General features: G+C 44.4%; 1 protein-coding gene across 2 annotated transcripts; it reads left to right on the forward strand.

Moving 5' to 3' along the window:
* The first annotated feature begins 203 nt into the window (after window positions 1–203).
* zbtb44 (zinc finger and BTB domain containing 44) lies at window positions 204–17,011 on the forward strand. Of its 2 annotated transcripts, none has more exons than XM_079514370.1 (6): window positions 204–259; window positions 4,788–5,888; window positions 7,162–7,246; window positions 10,661–10,812; window positions 12,859–13,159; window positions 16,507–17,011. In XM_079514370.1, exons 2-6 carry the CDS (start codon window positions 4,832–4,834, stop codon window positions 16,916–16,918), a joined length of 2,007 nt encoding a protein of 668 aa, XP_079370496.1. In that variant the 5' UTR covers window positions 204–259; window positions 4,788–4,831; the 3' UTR covers window positions 16,919–17,011. The 2 variants fall into 2 exon arrangements, with proteins under 2 accessions (XP_079370496.1, XP_079370497.1); XM_079514371.1 differs by having other exon boundaries at window positions 10,661–10,716.
* Window positions 17,012–17,396: the final 385 nt, after the last annotated feature.

A 17,396-nucleotide genomic window follows, 5' to 3' on the forward strand; every position in this document is an offset into this window, starting at 1 on the left:
AAATATATATATATATATATATATATATATATATATATATATATATATATATATATATACACCACTATAATGTATCCTTTGTTGTTATTGTTGTTGTTGTGGTTAGCAATCGCGCGACACTTGGAGTAATCTCGTGTCAGCTTCCAATGGCATCGCGAGATTTCACCAAGTACCGTTGGCTTTCCCCAGCCAGCTGAGGCTCTGCATTTTTAACCGATTTTGGACTCCACCTCAACTATTAAAGGCCTGGACACAGAAGGTAAATACATTCCATCTGTAGAATAACACCAGTAACAACATCGTTGTGTGTACAGAGGCTACGTGGCTGTCTGCAGTGCAGGAAAGGGACGCATTCTTGCCACTCTGTTGAATGTGTAAGGGACATTTTTGTCCCCTTCCCTCTTATTTCAGGGGCATCTCCGAGACTCCAGGTGCCGTTTTTGCCGTTGTGGTTCCCTTCCCCGGCTGTCTGGGACATGTCTGGACACAATATGTACATTAGCTTGTCTTTGTTTTCGGTTGTGTCCTGTTAGCCTTTGCTACCTACGCAGCTAATAGCTATTTACGCCAACTTCGCTAACGTTAGCCAAGCTAGCACAGCTACTACAGCTAATGCTGGCTTGGCTAAACGACTTTTTTTTGGTGCTCATGTTGTTGCGCAGACATTTCTTTTGTTAAACATTTTGGTAGAATAAACTGTTGTTTTTTTGTTTGCCTGTGATCTGAAACGTATAACCGTGAGCTTTTTGTGGGAGCGATTCGACTGGCCAAGACAGCACTTTGTTCCCCGTGTTTACGCCAGTGACTTTAGGACGTGTTGTGTTGTCGCTTGCTGCTGATGCGTGGATGTAAACACAGTGAAAGTACCAGATCCTGAGCCACGCCCCCTCGGCTCCATCCAAACAAACACCATGAATGGAGCATTGCTGACTCTCTGTTGTTGTAGTACTTACATCTACATAAGCAATATATTTGTACGTCTTTAAATGTTCTGATGAATTGGAAATGGAGGACCCTGATGTAAACAAGTCTTAGTACTTTTCTGGTTTCATCCTCGTAGCAGTTTTTTGTATTGACTTGTGCTTTCCGATATACACAAATCAAATTGTTAAATGTCATTATTATGCGTTAGTTTGGTTTAGCTATGGAAGGCTCACAGATTTTGTATGTTTTTATTTTTTATTAGGGATGCACAGAATGGGAAATTCTTGGCCGAAACCGATTACGGAATATAGGAAACAGTTGGCTGAAAACCGAATACTGAATAGCCGCATATGATTAATATTATCCATCCATCCAACCATCTTCAACCGCTTATCCGTAGTCGGGTCATGGGGGCAACAGCTCCACCAGAGAGCTCCAGACATTCCTCTCCAGAGCAACATTAGTAACATCCTCCTCGACCTCCTAGGATCCCGAGGCGTTCCAAGGCCAGTGAGTTGATGTAATCCCTCCATTGGTCTGCCCCGAGGTCTCCTCCCAGTGGGACGTGCATCGAGGACCTCCCTAGGGAGACGCTCGAGAGGCATCCTAACCAGATGCCCGAACCACCTAAGCTTGCTCCTTTCCAGGCAAAGAAGCAGCGGCTCTACTCCGAGTCTCCCTCGCGTGACTGAACTTCTCACCCTATCTCTAAGGGAGATGCCAGCCACCTGTCGGAGAAAACTCATTTCGGCCACTTGTCTTGTATTCGAGACCTTATTCTTTCGGTCATGACCCACACTTCATGACCATAGGTGAGAGTAGGAACGAAGATTGCTCGGTAGACGGAGAGCTTTGCCTTCTGGCTCAACTCTCTTTTCGTCACAACAGTGCGGTACAGCGACTGCATTGCCGCCGCCCCTGCCGATTCGCCGGCTGATCTCCTTCTCTGTCCTCCCCTCACTCGTGAACAAGACCCCGAGATAGTTAAACTCCTTAAAATACTTAAAATATTATATATCATTTCATATTTTTACCAGTTTTTGTACCATTGCTGTCATGGCCATAACCTTTTTGTACATGATAATGGCAAAAGGCATGATTACATTTTGATCACGTCATCACAACAAAACAATAGGTTACACGCTAGAAACCACGTTGGTAGGTCTACTTATTTATAAACGTGGCATATTCAGCAAGGCATCAAGGTATAACAAACCTCCGGTGAATAATGTGAGCCCCGTTTGTGTATGGCAGGTTAGAAAGCCTCCGCCTAGGCCCTGTAATTTACATTGGCTGTACTGGGCCAACATGGCCCCAGAGTATTTTCCCCTTGGTCTCTGTCTGTGTGCAGCCGGGTAGCAGCAGCAAGCTCCCTGCGAGAGCCCCTCGACTTGAGCGTTTGTTTGATGGAAAATCTCATGCCTCAGAGAACCCACATGTCTCACAGACAGCTGTGCAGCATCCTGTAGTGCGCTGGCCTCCACATGGGTCTGGCCTGCGCCGCTGCGCATCTGCTTTGATTGTTGTTACGTAACTTGGCATTTCATCCCCGGCGCTGTCTACCCTGCTCTCACCCCTCTCACCACCACTTCCCCATTGGAAGCTCCCTGCGCCTCTCACTTTGTCCATATAACCCAGTTTTCTCTCGTGTGTCATCATCCAACATTTATAAACCACTTTTCAACCTGGCCTCCCTATGATGGGCACGTCATAATAGGCAAGGCATTAGCACTATTAGTTGGCAAATAGTGAAAATAGCAGATCTACAAGCTCACAACATGTTGATCACGCATTGTGTAGTTAAATAGCTAGGGGTGGGTGGCGTTAATATGAACAATGAATCTCTATTATTGGCTGTGCTGTGACTACTGGTAGAGCCTCAGCGTTTCACAATATGTATCTACAGTATCTATAACTGCACCACGTCTCTGTCTGTCTGTCTGTCCGTATGTACGTACGTAATGCACGTAACTCGAGAACCAAATTGGACATACACGTTCCACACCCCCACAGGGAGTGCAGTCAGTGCCTGGTGTCGAGTCCGTCGGACCCACGGTTGTCCAGAACCGCCACAAAAGGCCTCTGCCCGGGCTCTGGACAGGGCCGCTCCCCAAGGTCCATATATGGAGCTGGCCTGTTCAGACATGACAACACTCCATATTTTGGCATGCCTGACACAGAACTCCATATGTATGCGTGTACGACGTCTGTAATCCACGTAACTCGAGAACTGTTCACCCCACCGACTTCAAATTCGACACACGCGTTCCCCCACAGGAAGTGCAGTGCCTGATGTCGAGTTTGTCGAACCCATGGTTGTCCAGAACCGCCAACAAAGAGCCTCTGCCCGGGCTCTGGACAGGGCCCCTGCCCAGGCTCCATATATGGAACTGGCCTGTTCTGACATCACAACACTCACTCACAACAAATTAGAATAGAGTGATCACATTCCATAGGAATAATGGACACAGAGAGACAGATACAGAAATGTCCATATATGGGTATAAAAGGGACACGGACAGATGGGTGGAACGGGTACTCTGACACGGGTACAACGGCGGTATTGCAACTTCCATTGTTACTGACTCGTGCACTACAGCCGGGCACCGGTCTAGTATTTTAAATGATGAAAGCTTAAAACTCAGCATATAACCTACCAACATATTTTTATTTTTATTCAAACCACCCTCCCCATATGATATTTATATTATATGACCTCCTGTAATTCCCAGTAGATAAACAACTTTACTTGAATTGTCGTATGCTTGTCTTCCAATCTCTGCTTGACCACGTACCTTTTCTGTGGAACCTATTCTAGGTTTATTGTACAGAAGTTGCTTCAAAGAAAAGCCTCTGTTGTGCTGTACTTTGTGTTTTTTTTTTATTGATTTTATTGATTATTTTATTGTGTTTGAGGAAGTATTACTAATGAGACCGAGTAAGCAAGAAGCCACAAAAGGAGTAAATTACTAATGCCGCAACATGAGCAAATTGGTTAAAGACTAATTTGATGATTAAAGGACCACTTCACCACTTTTCAACCTATCTTCATATAATAGGTCCTCTTCACTGGAAGACGGTTTCTAAACTGCCCACAGCCCTCCTATGAGACACAGACTGAGTAGAATAAAATCGTGCCATTTTATCATGATTATTAGTGAGGACCTATTATATGAAGATAGGTTGAAAAGTGGTGAAGTGGTCCTTTAAGCAGCAGTAAGAGTTGTAGTATGAGAGTTGCACTTTTAGAGAATTCAGAGAAAGAAACCATGGCGTTAGTTTAGGAATTGAGTTTATTTATGTGTGTGTGAGACAGTTAATTTGTTTTTGCATGGTACTAAAAGTGATTTCCTAAGTAGTATATGGAGTAATATCCTTGTTAAGTTACACTGCAGCAGAGCAGACTGAATATCGGTACTCATACTTTCCATACCAGGGTCTTTCACTGCCACTTTAACATTTAAAAAACAAAAGTGGATTTGTCCTGCCTTCCTGTAGTCATTGTCAATAAAATGAAATAAAAAGGAAAAACATTAACCCATTTTGGGTGGGAACCCCTTTTGGTGTTAGCATTATGTTATGCTTTAGCTATTGAAAAATAGCAGATCTACAAGATCATAACGCGCCACCGAGTGGCGCGCTATGAGCTTGTAGGTCTGCTATTTTTGAAAAATCGAAGAACGACTGACATAGAAACATAGCATTTTCAGAAAACTGTCAGGATGTAGAAGACATTTTTAGAATCTGATCTCAGGTCAAAATGGGTTAATAGGCGTTACCGTTAGGCGTACCTAAAAACTAAGGAAGTAGTACATAAAACACAGAAAGTAAAGTGTCTTCATTGTCCTTGTCCGTCCCTACAGGAGGACGTCATCCACAACTGTCGGGAGGGATAGCTGACTCCAACATGGGGGTCAAAACCTTCACCCACAGCTCCGCGTCTCACAGCCAGGAGATGCTGGAAAAGCTCAACGCACTGCGTAACGAGGGCCACCTGTGTGACATCACTATCCGGGTACAGGACAAGCTCTTCTTGGCCCACAAGGTGGTGCTAGCGTGCTCCAGCGACTTCTTCCGCTCTAAGCTGGTTGGCCGGCCAGAAGAAGAGGACAAGTTTGTCTTGGACCTGCACCATGTGACGGTAAGCGGTTTCACCCCTCTCCTGGAATACGCCTACACCTCGACCCTCTCCATCAGTACAGAGAACATTATCGACGTCCTGGCCGCCGCCAGTTACATGCAGATGTTTGCCGTGGCTAGTACGTGTTCAGAATTTATGAAGTCCAGTATCCTGTGGAGTTCAAGTAACAACTGCATGGCATTGGCAGACAAACCGCACGACTCGGTGCCTGAAGGCGCTTCATCGAACTGTACTCTGACTCCCCTGGATGGCAGCTTGTCGCCTGTGTCGTCCGACTGCAGCGTGATGGAGAGGAACATCCCGGTGAGCCGCGAGTCGCGGCGGAAACGCAAGACCTTCTCCATCATGGCGTCGCCCGAGAGCCCGCTTAAATGTCCTACACAGATGGTGACCACCTCCCCTCAGATAGCAAACCCCTCGCCTTCTTTCTCGGATGGTGCAGCCCAGCCCATGGACTCATCCCTGGCCTTTCCCTGGACTTTCCCCTTTGGTATCGACCGGAGGTTCCACTCGGACAAACCCAAACTCCCAGAGAGCCCCCGCTGCCTGGAGCAGGCCGCAGCGGGGACGTCGGAGGTGGTAGTGGGCCGGCGGCTCAGTGACTTCCTGACGTGTGAGAGCTCGAAGGCCGTTTCGTCACCCGTGCCGGCAGAGGAAGAGGACGTGAGGGTGAAGGTGGAGCGACTCAGCGACGAGGAGGCGCAGGAGAACTCGTCCCAGCCCGTCAGCGCCTCCCAGAGCTCTTTGAGCGACCAGCAGACGGTACCGGGGAGCGAACAGGTGCAGGAAGAGCTCCTCATCAGCCCGCAGTCCTCCTCTATAGGTGAGCTTTCTAAATGACGCTAACATAATAATAATAATAATAAAACTTTATTTATATAGCACCTTTCAAATTTGCATTACAAAGTGCTTTACAACAACAAACAAAATATACAGCAGAAGACATTTCAATAGAAAACAAAAGCAGGGAAAATATATATACTAAAATATTTGATTGGCGGTGAAAGCTAATCTATAAAAGTGTGTTTTTAAAAGGGATTTAAAAGAGGACACTGATTCAGCACGCTTGATATGTAAGGGCAGTGTGTTCCAAAGTATTGGCGCGCCGCTATGGTGCTGAAAGCCTGGTCTCCTTTGGACTTTAGCCGACAAATTTGAGGGTTAAGAAGGTCTTTGGATGAGGATCTCAGGGAGCGGTTTGGGACATTAGATCGGCGATGAAGGGTGGAGCGAGACCGGACCTGGCCTTGAATATGGTGAGAAGGAGTTTGAAATTGATTCTGAAGGAGATTGGGAGCCAGTGCAGGGACGCTAGAATGGGGGTGATATGGTCAAATTTCCTGGAGCCAGTTAGCAGACGAGCAGCAGCATTCTGTACTAGTTGGAGACGATGAATAGATTTTTTAGTGAGGCAGGTATACAGAGAGTTACAGTAGTCTTAAGCGTGAGAATATGAATGCGTGAATGACTTTTGTCAAGTCAGAGGTGGATAGAAATTATTTGATTTTGGCGATGTTTCTTAAATGGTAAAATAACGATTGAGTGACTTTCTTAATGTGGTGTTCGAAGTTGAGGTCAGGATCAAAAGTGACACCTAGATTCTTGACATATTACTCATCACACAATAGAGCGTCACAGTCGCGCCCCCTACCAGGGCCCAGGAAATGATTCTCCGTTCATTTTCCTCATAGACATTTCAGAAAGTATTTAAAGACGTTTACGCCGCGGACAAAGCCAACTCTTGTCGTGACAAATCATGACAACAAACACAATTTTTCGGGCCAAACAAAGAATTAGAAAGTAGAAAAAAACGGCAGGTTACAACACTTTTTTTGTTGTTTTTCTTCTATGTAATTATTTGTTTGGTCCAAAATATTGTGTGTGTTGTCATGATTTGTCACGACTCGAGTTGGCTTCGTACGACGCTTAAAAGGTCTTTAAATAAATACTTTTTGAAATGTCTATGGGAAAAATGCAATGTGATTCATTTCCTGGGCCTGGCGTCGTCATGAAAGGGGGCGGGACTGCGACGCTCTATAGGTTAACGCCAGCTGTTAACAGCTGTGAACAAGTGTCTCCGTCTGTTCTCTTCACAGGGTCGATGGATGAGGGAGTATCTGAGGGCTTGCCATCCATGCAGAGCACGTCTAATGCCGGAGGACACGCAGAAGACGATGAAAGGTAACATGATTTGTTGAAACTTGCAGTTGAACAATTAAATTAGGAAATGTATAGCTCATCCTTTACTTCACCAGGCAGTACGGCGTCTGTACCACACCTGCTTAGGTCATCATGAGATGTTATGTTTCAATAGCAAACGCATGACAAACGATTGGTACGTTGCCGGGAAACGGCACAAATGCCTCCGGTCATGAGATCGATGAATACACCATGAACTTGATATATAACGCTAAACATGCACTTAACTGGAAGTGAATGCGTCAGTAGACTATTAAAATCTAACATCTAGCCAGACCTTTCTCCTAATGACATCATATTGAAAAGTGATACTGTCATTATGTATCATGCTATACACGTTTTCAAGTTTGGCACAATAGCGACCCTTGTTGGCGGCAAGCAGCACTTCCTCTGTGCTTTCAATTCACTTTCAAATCAATTTCCTGTTAAAACCCATTTTGGGGCGGAAACCCCTTTTGGTGTTAGCATTATGTTATGCTTTAGCTATTGAAAAATAGCAGATCTACAAGCTCATAGCGCGCCACCGAGTGGCGCGCTACGAGCTTGTAGGTCTGCTATTTTTTTTTAATGATTTGTACTTTATTAATTTTCTTTTGTATATATAAAGACATTGACATAGACAAAACACAACCAAAGAAATGCATAACAAAACAAACACATAACAAAACAAAACAAAACAATATAACAGAGATGCACAGAAATATCCCACAGTCCACCCCAGCCCCAATTCCAGACATATTCCTTCAGTGTATTTTTCTAAAGTTGCAGCCCGTTCAGAGCTCACTCAGAGCCAGAAACTTTTTATAGTCTTTTTAGTCCTGATACGTGCATTTGGTAAAAGCCCCATTTTAAGTCATAGTCGACTGACATAGAAACATAGCTTTTTCAGAAAACTGTCAGGATGTAGAAGACATTTTTTAGAATCTGATCTCAGGTCAAAATGGGTTAACCTCTCTCCTCTGTGTCTTAACACGGATCCACCGGGAGAGCAGCAGCGACACTTTCAAGCGTTAGTATGCTGACATGGAACTGTCGAAAGAGAAATGCCCTGAGTCTACTCAGGCAGCACTGTTTCAAAGGCTGGTACAAATCCTTTCTCTTGTTAGGATTGGCAGACCCTTAAGGGCCCCAAGTGTGCCAATAACTTAATCATCTCTAATATAAACCTAAACATTGCAATTTGGGTGGTGGAGGTACACAGCCTGAGAGTAAGTGTTGGCTGATATGGGTAAAATCAAGGCAAGAATTTTCCAGAACACTTGCGGGTGTAACACCCTGGAATCGAACTCGGGTCTCCCGCGCGGAAAACCAACATCTTAACCATTAAGCCACATGCAATTGCCTATGGCTCGGGGGAGATATTAGACTTTTGAGGCCATCAGGCTGAGGCCGTGAGCCACTCTGCTACACTGGTCCAGCAGTAAATGGTCGCACTAGTGTGACTATTTAATTAATTGGTAATTACTGCCACTGCCTGTCTGTCTGAGTGTCTACTCAGGACAGAGAAAGTCTCACTCTCTCTGTCACTCACGAGTCCAGTGTTCTCATGGTGGCTTGTCATTCCATTTACTCCAATTGATGGTGTATTGATGAGGACAAGTGCACAGCCTCTGCTACAATTTTGGTTCACAACGATATGCACATAAGTGCTATTAGAAAATTCTTCGCATTTGAGTCAAATAAACAAGTAACCCCACAATGCAAGCAACACTACGGGCATTGCTTAATATGAAATGGATAGAATTAAAATATATAAAGAATTTCAAGAGCTTGATGACAGCTAAATCCGATGGCCCAATAAACTGTAGTGGTAAAGTGTTGTTGTCAGCCATTTGTAGCCTCAAGGGTTAATTTCCTATTGTGCTACTTTGCACATCTAGTCTAGACAGAGGATACGGAATTGTGTGTGTGTGTGTGTGTGTGTGTGTGTGTGTGTGTGTGTGTGTGTGTGTGTGTGTGTGTGTGTGTATGTGTATGTGTATGTGTATGTGTATGTGTATGTGTATGTGTATGTGTATGTGTGTGTGTGTGTGTGTGTGTGTGTGTGTGTGTGTGTGTGTTATAATATAGCCATCTAAATGTCATAGAAATAAGTAAAGGTTTAAACTCTGCAAGCGTTCTGTGTGGAGTTTGCATGTTCTCCCCGTGTCCCCTAGAGGGTAGGTACCCTGTGGCAGCGGTGGTCGAACGGTTTGCGGAGCGGTCTTGATACCGGAAGGTCGCCAGTTCGTATCCCCGGACCGGCACGTTAAAATTACCACCGCTGAAGTGCCCATGAGCAAGGCATTGAAACACTACTACCATGAAATGTTCTATGAGCAGGGCCTGGCTGTAAACAAGTATCTGATGCTTAGTCCAGTTACCCTGGGTAAATATAGTAACTTTGCTTTGCTAACCCTCACAAAAACATGCGGTAACTCTATACTGCCTCCCCCTGGTCAGCCGGGGCTCCTGATGGAGGGGAAAGGAAGTAAGGAGCTGGTTGGAATAACGTGTTCCTTCCACACGCTACGTCCTAACCTAATCAGGTGATAAGAAAAGAGGCCTGCTCACTCCTCATGCGTTGAAGGAAGCATGAGCTCAGTTCGGGGCTCTCCCCAGGTTGGCAGAGGGAGAGTAGTGCCCAGGATTACTACAGCTTAGGCAATTGGCACCAGGTGAAAAATGAGTTACAAACTTTTTTCTCTCAAAAAATTGAGAGAAAAAAAAAAACTCCTGTTGATTTTGCAACCCAGTTTTTTCACCCAGTGCCAATTATCTAATGTAATCCTGGGCGCTACACTTCCTCTGCCAACCTGGGGGGCAGCGGACTGACCTCATGCCTCCTTCTATGCATGAGGAGTCCAAGCTGCTTCTTTTCACCTGACAGGGGGGAATTTCCCTGGCCGGACGTAGCGCGTGGAAGGAACATGTTATTCCGACCAGTTCCTTTCCCCTCCATCAGGTGCCCCGGCTGGCCAGGGGGAGGTAGTTTAGAGACCAGGATTACTGCATGTTTTTGTGAGGGTACCTACCCTAGGAGGCACGGGGAGAACATTCAAACTCCACACAGAAAGGCCCTTTCGCCAACCCCGCCTCGGGTATGGGCACTGATGACGCGGAAGAGGGAACACGCCCCCAGCGCCCACAGTGTCCCCAGCGGGAATCGAATCCAGGACCTTCTAGCTGTGAGGCGACAGCACTACCGACTGTGCCACCTCTGTTGACTATCATTTACATAATAAACCAAAGGCACAAAAATTTGGGCACCCAAATGATGTGCTGGTGCACCTCAATAAAACAGTTAGGTGCACCAGTGTGAACCAATGTACAAGGTTAGACTGAAGCCCTGTGGCTGTACATGTTTCGCCCAGAAACCTCCTCACATTATCATGTATGTTGTTTTGCTTCTTTCAGGCTGGAAGGGATCCAATACCCCTACCATCTGTACATCAGCCCCTCGGCCCGCCCAGGTACGAACGGTCCCGACAGGCCCTTTCAGTGTCCCACCTGTGGAGTGCGATTCACACGCATTCAGAACCTGAAGCAGCACATGCTCATACACTCTGGTAAGAAAAGAAACACTTTGCATTAGGTTGCATTCAGATTTGTTTTAACCCATTTTGGGCGGGAACCCCTTTTGGTGTAAGCATTATGTTAATATGCTTTAGCTATTGAAAAATAGCAGATCTACAAGCTCATAGCGCGCCACCGAGTGGCGCGCTATGAACTGAAATAGGTCTGCTATTTTTTTAAAATCGTGAAAATATTTATTTCAGAAAACTGGAGGATTTAGAAGACATTTTTAAAATGTTGACGTCAGGCCTAAATGGGTTAAGTCTCCCAGGCCAGCTTCTGAAAACATGCCGCTCGTGAGGTTTTAGGACATTTATTCTCTCTCCGCTTATGTTTAAATGGCTCCAGTGGCTATATTGTGTTACGATATAGTTGGCCTTAAACTGTGTTCACTCATGAAGTGTTTATTTAAAAGTGCAGAGGTTTAGTAAATGCCATTGACATTTATTATATCTGTATCAACACACCGGTGGTTTACAATAGTAGCCGACTAGCCGTGCCTGTATCTACCTGGAGAACAGTTTACCACGCTGTGTATTTACATGAAACTCTGCTCTGTTTGACACACCGGTGGTTTACAATAGTAGCCGGACTAGCCGTGCCCGTATCTACCTGGAGAACAGTTTACCACCATGTGTATTTACATGACTAGCCGTGCCTGTATCTACCTGGAGAACAGTTTACCACGCTGTGTATTTACATGAAACTCTGCTCTGTTTGACGTTGTGATGAGTGGAATAGATGAGGCTTTAATATCCAGAGTCGGGGCATTCCACGGAACACTAATTTGGAAAACACACAATGCTCTCTGTCTCAGGGAAAGTACACACTCGTCATGCCAATAGACGCACGCACACACACACACACACACACACACACACACACACACACACACACACACACACACACACACTGGAACTGAGCTGTGTGTGATGGTAAAGGACGGTGAATTCTTCACAAAGACTGGTCCGAGTCACAAACAACGGCTGTTGCAGTAGTTTGTCTTTATTTAACCCATTTTGGGCGGGAACCCCTTTTGGTGTTAGCATTATGTTATTCTTTAGCTATTGAAAAATAGTTACAAACTTGTGGGATAAAAACAAACAAAAACTCTGCAAGCGTCCTTTATTCATTATTCCTGTTGACTATCATTTACATAATAAACCAAAGGCACACAATTTTGGGCACCCAAATGATGTGCTGGTGCAGCAATAAAACCTAAAAATAACAGATGTACAAGCTCATAGCGCGGCACCGAGTGCCGCGCTACGAGCTTGTAGGTCTGCTATTTTTGAAAAATCGACTGACATCGACTGACATAGAAACATGGCTTTTTCAGAAAACTGTCAGGATTTAGAAGACATTTTTTAGAATCTGATCTCAGGTCAAAATGGATTAATAGGGGTTGTACAAGTGCTGGAAATCCTTCATTACCACGTCAGATTGAGTATGTTCAATCTAAGGCCAGAAGCGGTTTAATAAAAGTGCTCCGATTTATATAATTTGTGTATGTGATGATTATAATCACTGAAACAAGTTCTCACAAAATAAGCAACGGCGTATTTATATAATTATGATAAAAGAGGTGTAACTGACTCCCCTCTTTTCCCCTAAACTTTTAGTAAGATCATTGGAGATAAACAATTGCAACTTCAGGACATATACAACCGCTCCATAACCAAAAAAGCAATTCAGATTTACAATGATTCTACCCACCCTCTTCACTCTGAATTTGACTTGTTGCCCTCGGGCAGGAGGCTTAGGGCAAAATTAGCAAAAAAAGAAGGGTTACAAAACTTCGTTTGTGCCAACTGCTGTGGACATTTTAAATAAGAAAATGTTTAAATAGTCTAATCGCCACTGCTCATGATCACTGTTGTTATGTTAATGTGAATGCATTTTTATATAGTATCTTAATGCACCTGTGTATTTTTTGTAATGTTTTATTGTTGTAACTGACTGCCGGTGTGCCAAAGACAAATTTCCATTTTATGTAAATTTAATGGACAATAAAGTTTTCTTTATCTTTATCTTTATAGGTATTAAGCCCTTCCAGTGTGACCGCTGTGGGAAAAAGTTCACGCGGGCCTACTCGCTAAAGATGCACCGGCTAAAGCACGAAGGTAAACGCTGTTTCCGGTGCCAGATTTGTAGCGCCACATTCACGTCCTTCGGTGAATATAAGCACCACATGAGGGTCTCCCGACATATAATCCGCAAGCCGCGGATTTACGAGTGCAAAACGTGTGGCGCCATGTTCACCAACTCTGGCAATTTAATTGTTCATCTGAGGAGTCTGAACCATGAAGCATCCGAACTAGCAAACTACTTCCAGAGCAGGTGAGGAGTCCGGGTGGCACAGACCCCCAACATCATTTACTCAGACAGTCATGCCTGGATCTGAAGATACTATCTCTTCAGCTTAACTTCTAAATCCAATCCCTGAGGGTGCATTTGATTGATTGTTTGTCACTGATGAATTAATTTGTTTGTTTGCTTGTTTGTTTGTTTGTTTGTTTGTTTTAATCACTATATCAAGTGCCCTTGAAGTGTTTTGGGGGTATGTGTAGAGGTGTTTCAATCCAGGTGTAACTACAGGTTTAAGGCTTAGAGTATATATGAATAGAGACGGCACCCGGAGGAAACCCTGAGGCGAAATGGACATAGTGGCCGAATTTGGTATTGCAGCGTGGGCCCAAACACATGAACGTGCTGGTCCGTTGACTATCATTGTGCACGTTCACGATGACACGTGAACGCTGTTTCATACGTGAACGCACGCAATGATAGTCAACGGCAGCGCGTTCATGTGTTTGGGCCCAATCCATCCCAGAATGCACTCTCTTCCTACCCGGAAGGAGGAGTGAAATCGCCTCATGCGCTTTAGAGCAACTTAATGCAAGTGGATGGGAGGAGAACTCGGGTGCCGTCTCTATTCATATATACTCTAAGGTTTAAGGTCCATCGTCAAAGCTGATGACTGGAACTGATGTGTATCCCAAAGAAATTAAGTTAATTATCCTAAATTAGTTGATTTGATAAGACGGCAGACATTTGTACTTTTCAGTACAATTAATATCTTCAAGTCTGTAGTCCAATAAAGCTTTGTTATTGTTCTGCAGCACAAACAACTGTAATCTTAATATGACTCTGTGGGTGTGTCTAGAAAATGGTTTATCAACCGTACGTGAATTAACTTGCAACTTGAAACCACAAGTGACACGATTGAGTCATCCTCATATGGCTTCCGTATTGATATCGGACTCATAATGCAGTTTCATTCGCTCCTCCTGCCGAATGGGGTTGTTTTTGTATGAACACGCCAGTCCACAGAAGCCATAGTAGGACACAGCCCAGTCTTAAGTCTTTTATAAAGTGGCTGTGTGCTTTTATATCCCAGACTTTTCCACTTCTTAATCCATTCTGGACGGGAACCCCTTTTGGTGTTTTAACTAAGCATTATGTTATACTTTAGCTATTAAAAAATAGCAGATCTACAAGCTCATAGCGCGCCACCGAGTGGCGCGCTATGAGCTTGTAGGTCTGCTATTTTTGAAAAATCGTAAAAATGCGACACAAATCTTTGAATATATATTCTGTCGGAGCCAACGTTTTTTCAGGCCCAAATGGGTTAATCAACTCAAGCCCTCACAGGTCGGCTTGGGCTCAAACGGGCCATCGACTCCTCAAGAGTTTTATAGTAGAATGTCTACGCCTGACATCATAACTCTGTGGAAAATTCTCTGGCAAGCCGGTTAAGACTCTTAACTCCCGTCCACACGCTTCTTGTAAAAAGATATGTTAACTGCATTGTATTTTTTAACCCATTCTGGACGGGGAACCCTTTTTGGTGTTTTAACTAAGCATTATGTTATACTTAATAGCTATTGAAAAATAGCAGATCTACAAGCTCATAGCGCGCCACCGAGTGGCGCACTACGAGCTTGTAGGTCTGCTATTTTTTGAAAAATCATAAAAATGCGGCACAAATCTTTGAATATATATTCTTTCAGAGCGAACGTTTTTTTTTATTTTGACGTCGGGCCTAAATGGGTTAAAGTGCTTATTTCCAGACCAGCTTGTCATATTGCAGATAGATTACTATATGCCATCAGGCGTTAGTCTTTGCCACACAATAACACATAGGCGTAACCTTAACATTTTGTCCTGGATACTGAGGTCTGGAGCCATTAGCAGAGTCAGTTTAAAAGGTTTCTACAGCTACAGGGATGGGTCACATAACGACGTACATAATGGTTGACAGCATAATGAAGATGTGGTCGGAATTTGTTCTAAAATGGTTTTGTTTTTGTTTTGGAGAAAATGTCCAGTTTCATGGTGGTTCTCCAATTTAAAGCCTCACAACAATGTTTTTGATTGGCACTTAAGAATCACTTTAATCCATTTTGCGCGGGAATCCCTTTTGGTGTTAGCATTATGTTATGCTTTAGCTATTGAAAAATAGCAGATCTACAAGCTCATAGCGCGCCACCGAGTGGCACGCTACGAGCTTGTAGGTCTGCTATTTTTGAAAAATCGAAGAACCACTGACATAGAAACGTAGCTTTTTCAGAAAACTGTCAGGATGTAGAAGACATTTTTAAAATCTGATCTCAGGTCAAAATGGGTTAATCTTCGATCCATTAGGTATGTTTGCAGTAGTTGACAACCTCTTGTGTCTTGGTTGGTTGTCCTGCTTGCACACCTGTGTCGTGCACTGAAAATATGAAAATCCATGTACAAGCTCACAACTCTTAGCATAGTATAGAGCGTCGCAGTTCCGCCCCCTCGAGAGACCCGGAAAAGAAATCCCTGTTCATTTTCCTCACAGACTTTTCAGAAAGTATTTATTTAAAGACGTTTACGCTGCGGACAAAGCCAACTCTTGTCGTGACAAATCATGACAATAAACACAATGTTTTGGGCCAAACAAAGAATTAGAAAGTAGAAAAAAACGGCAGGTTACAACACTTTTTTTGTTGTTTTTCTTCTTTGTAATTATTTGTTTGGTCCAAAATGTTGTGTTTGTTGTCATGATTTGTCACGACTCGAGTTGGCTTCGTACGACGCTTAAAAGTTCTTTAAATAAATACTTTTTGAAATGTCTATGGGAAAAATGCATTGTGATTCATTTCCTGGGCCAAGGGGGCGGGACTGCGACGCTCTATTGTGTTATGAGCTTATACCGTAGATCAGCCTATGTTCAGTGCATGGCATGACGCTTAACGAAATTTAAATGAGGCATTACTTTTCTAATGTTTTAGATAAATTCCCGAAGACCAGACCCAGCTGCAATCAGAAAGATGTCACAAAACAAAATGTTCTCACTATTTGAGAACTGGGACAATGTGTTTTAACCCATTTTGATATTTTTAGACCAGATTCTAAAAATGTCTTCTACATCCTGACAGTTTTCTGAAAAAGCTATGTTTCTATGTCAGTCGTTCTTCGATTTTTCAAAAATAGCAGACCTACAAGCTCGTAGCGCTCCACTCGGTGGCGCGCTATGAGCTTGTAAATCTGCTATTTTTCAATAGCTAAAGCATAACATAATGCTAACACCAAAAGGGGTTCCCGCCCAAAATGGGTTAAGTAATAACCGAAGCCTTTGGGACATTGATTCATGTTTTTTAAAACGTCCTCTGGATTCCCGTCTCTCTTATGTCCTGTCTCTTCGCACCCTGCAGTGATTTCCTCGTGCCCGACTACCTGAGCCAGGTGCAGGAGGAAGAGGAGGCTCTGGGGGTCCAGTACGACCTGGAGGAGCCTCCCCACCATCACCCGGCCTTCCCCGGCAGCACCGCCTCCACGTCCATCGCCAACGCCGCGTCCTCTTCCTCGGTCCAGTTGCCCGTCATTTCCCAGGTTGTCTCCTCCTCCACACAGAACTGCGAGAGCTCCCCCGGCTTCCTGTCTCCGGACCCCCTGGACCCTCTGGAAGCCCAGACCTGCCTCAAGCTGGAGGCGGAGGTCACCGCGGTGCTAACGGAGGAGGCCAAGCGAGACGCTAACTCCCCGGCGGACTGTGGCGAGGAGGAGGAGGAGCAGCAGCAGCAGCACGCACCGACCAAGGAGCTTGCTTCCATTACCATCGAGTAATGACAAGTCTTCAAGGCTTTCCCTCCCCAGCCAATTACAAGTCAGTACGAGTCCCTAGCCTTCACCCTCCCTTTTGGAAAGTGCCTGAGATGTTCCCCCCCCCCCCCCCCCCCCCATTTCGACAAGTAATTTGTAGGGGAAGGAGGAGTGTTGACTTTGTCAACATGTGACAAATCAAGAAAAAGAAAATAAAGCAGTTAGCTCTTTATTCCTAGCACTGATGGTAGTCTGGGCAGAGACCGTGTTGCTCCTTCAGTGCCAGTCCTAACTGGCAAACTTACTATTCTTCATCTATATTTCAAAAGCCTGTACTGTACTTTAAATATTTGAATGCTATGTGTGTTGGCTGTTGTGAAGTGTGACTTGTCAGGTGTGTGTATGTGTATTACTCTATCAATATGAACACGAGACAACTTTTTAAATGTTTTTTAAAAAAAGGCAATGAAATGGCAAAAAAAAGGCAAATGGCATTGACGGA

This window comes from Electrona antarctica (genome assembly GCF_951216825.1).
Source record: "Electrona antarctica genome assembly, chromosome: 11".
Taxonomy (NCBI): Eukaryota; Metazoa; Chordata; class Actinopteri; order Myctophiformes; family Myctophidae; genus Electrona; species Electrona antarctica.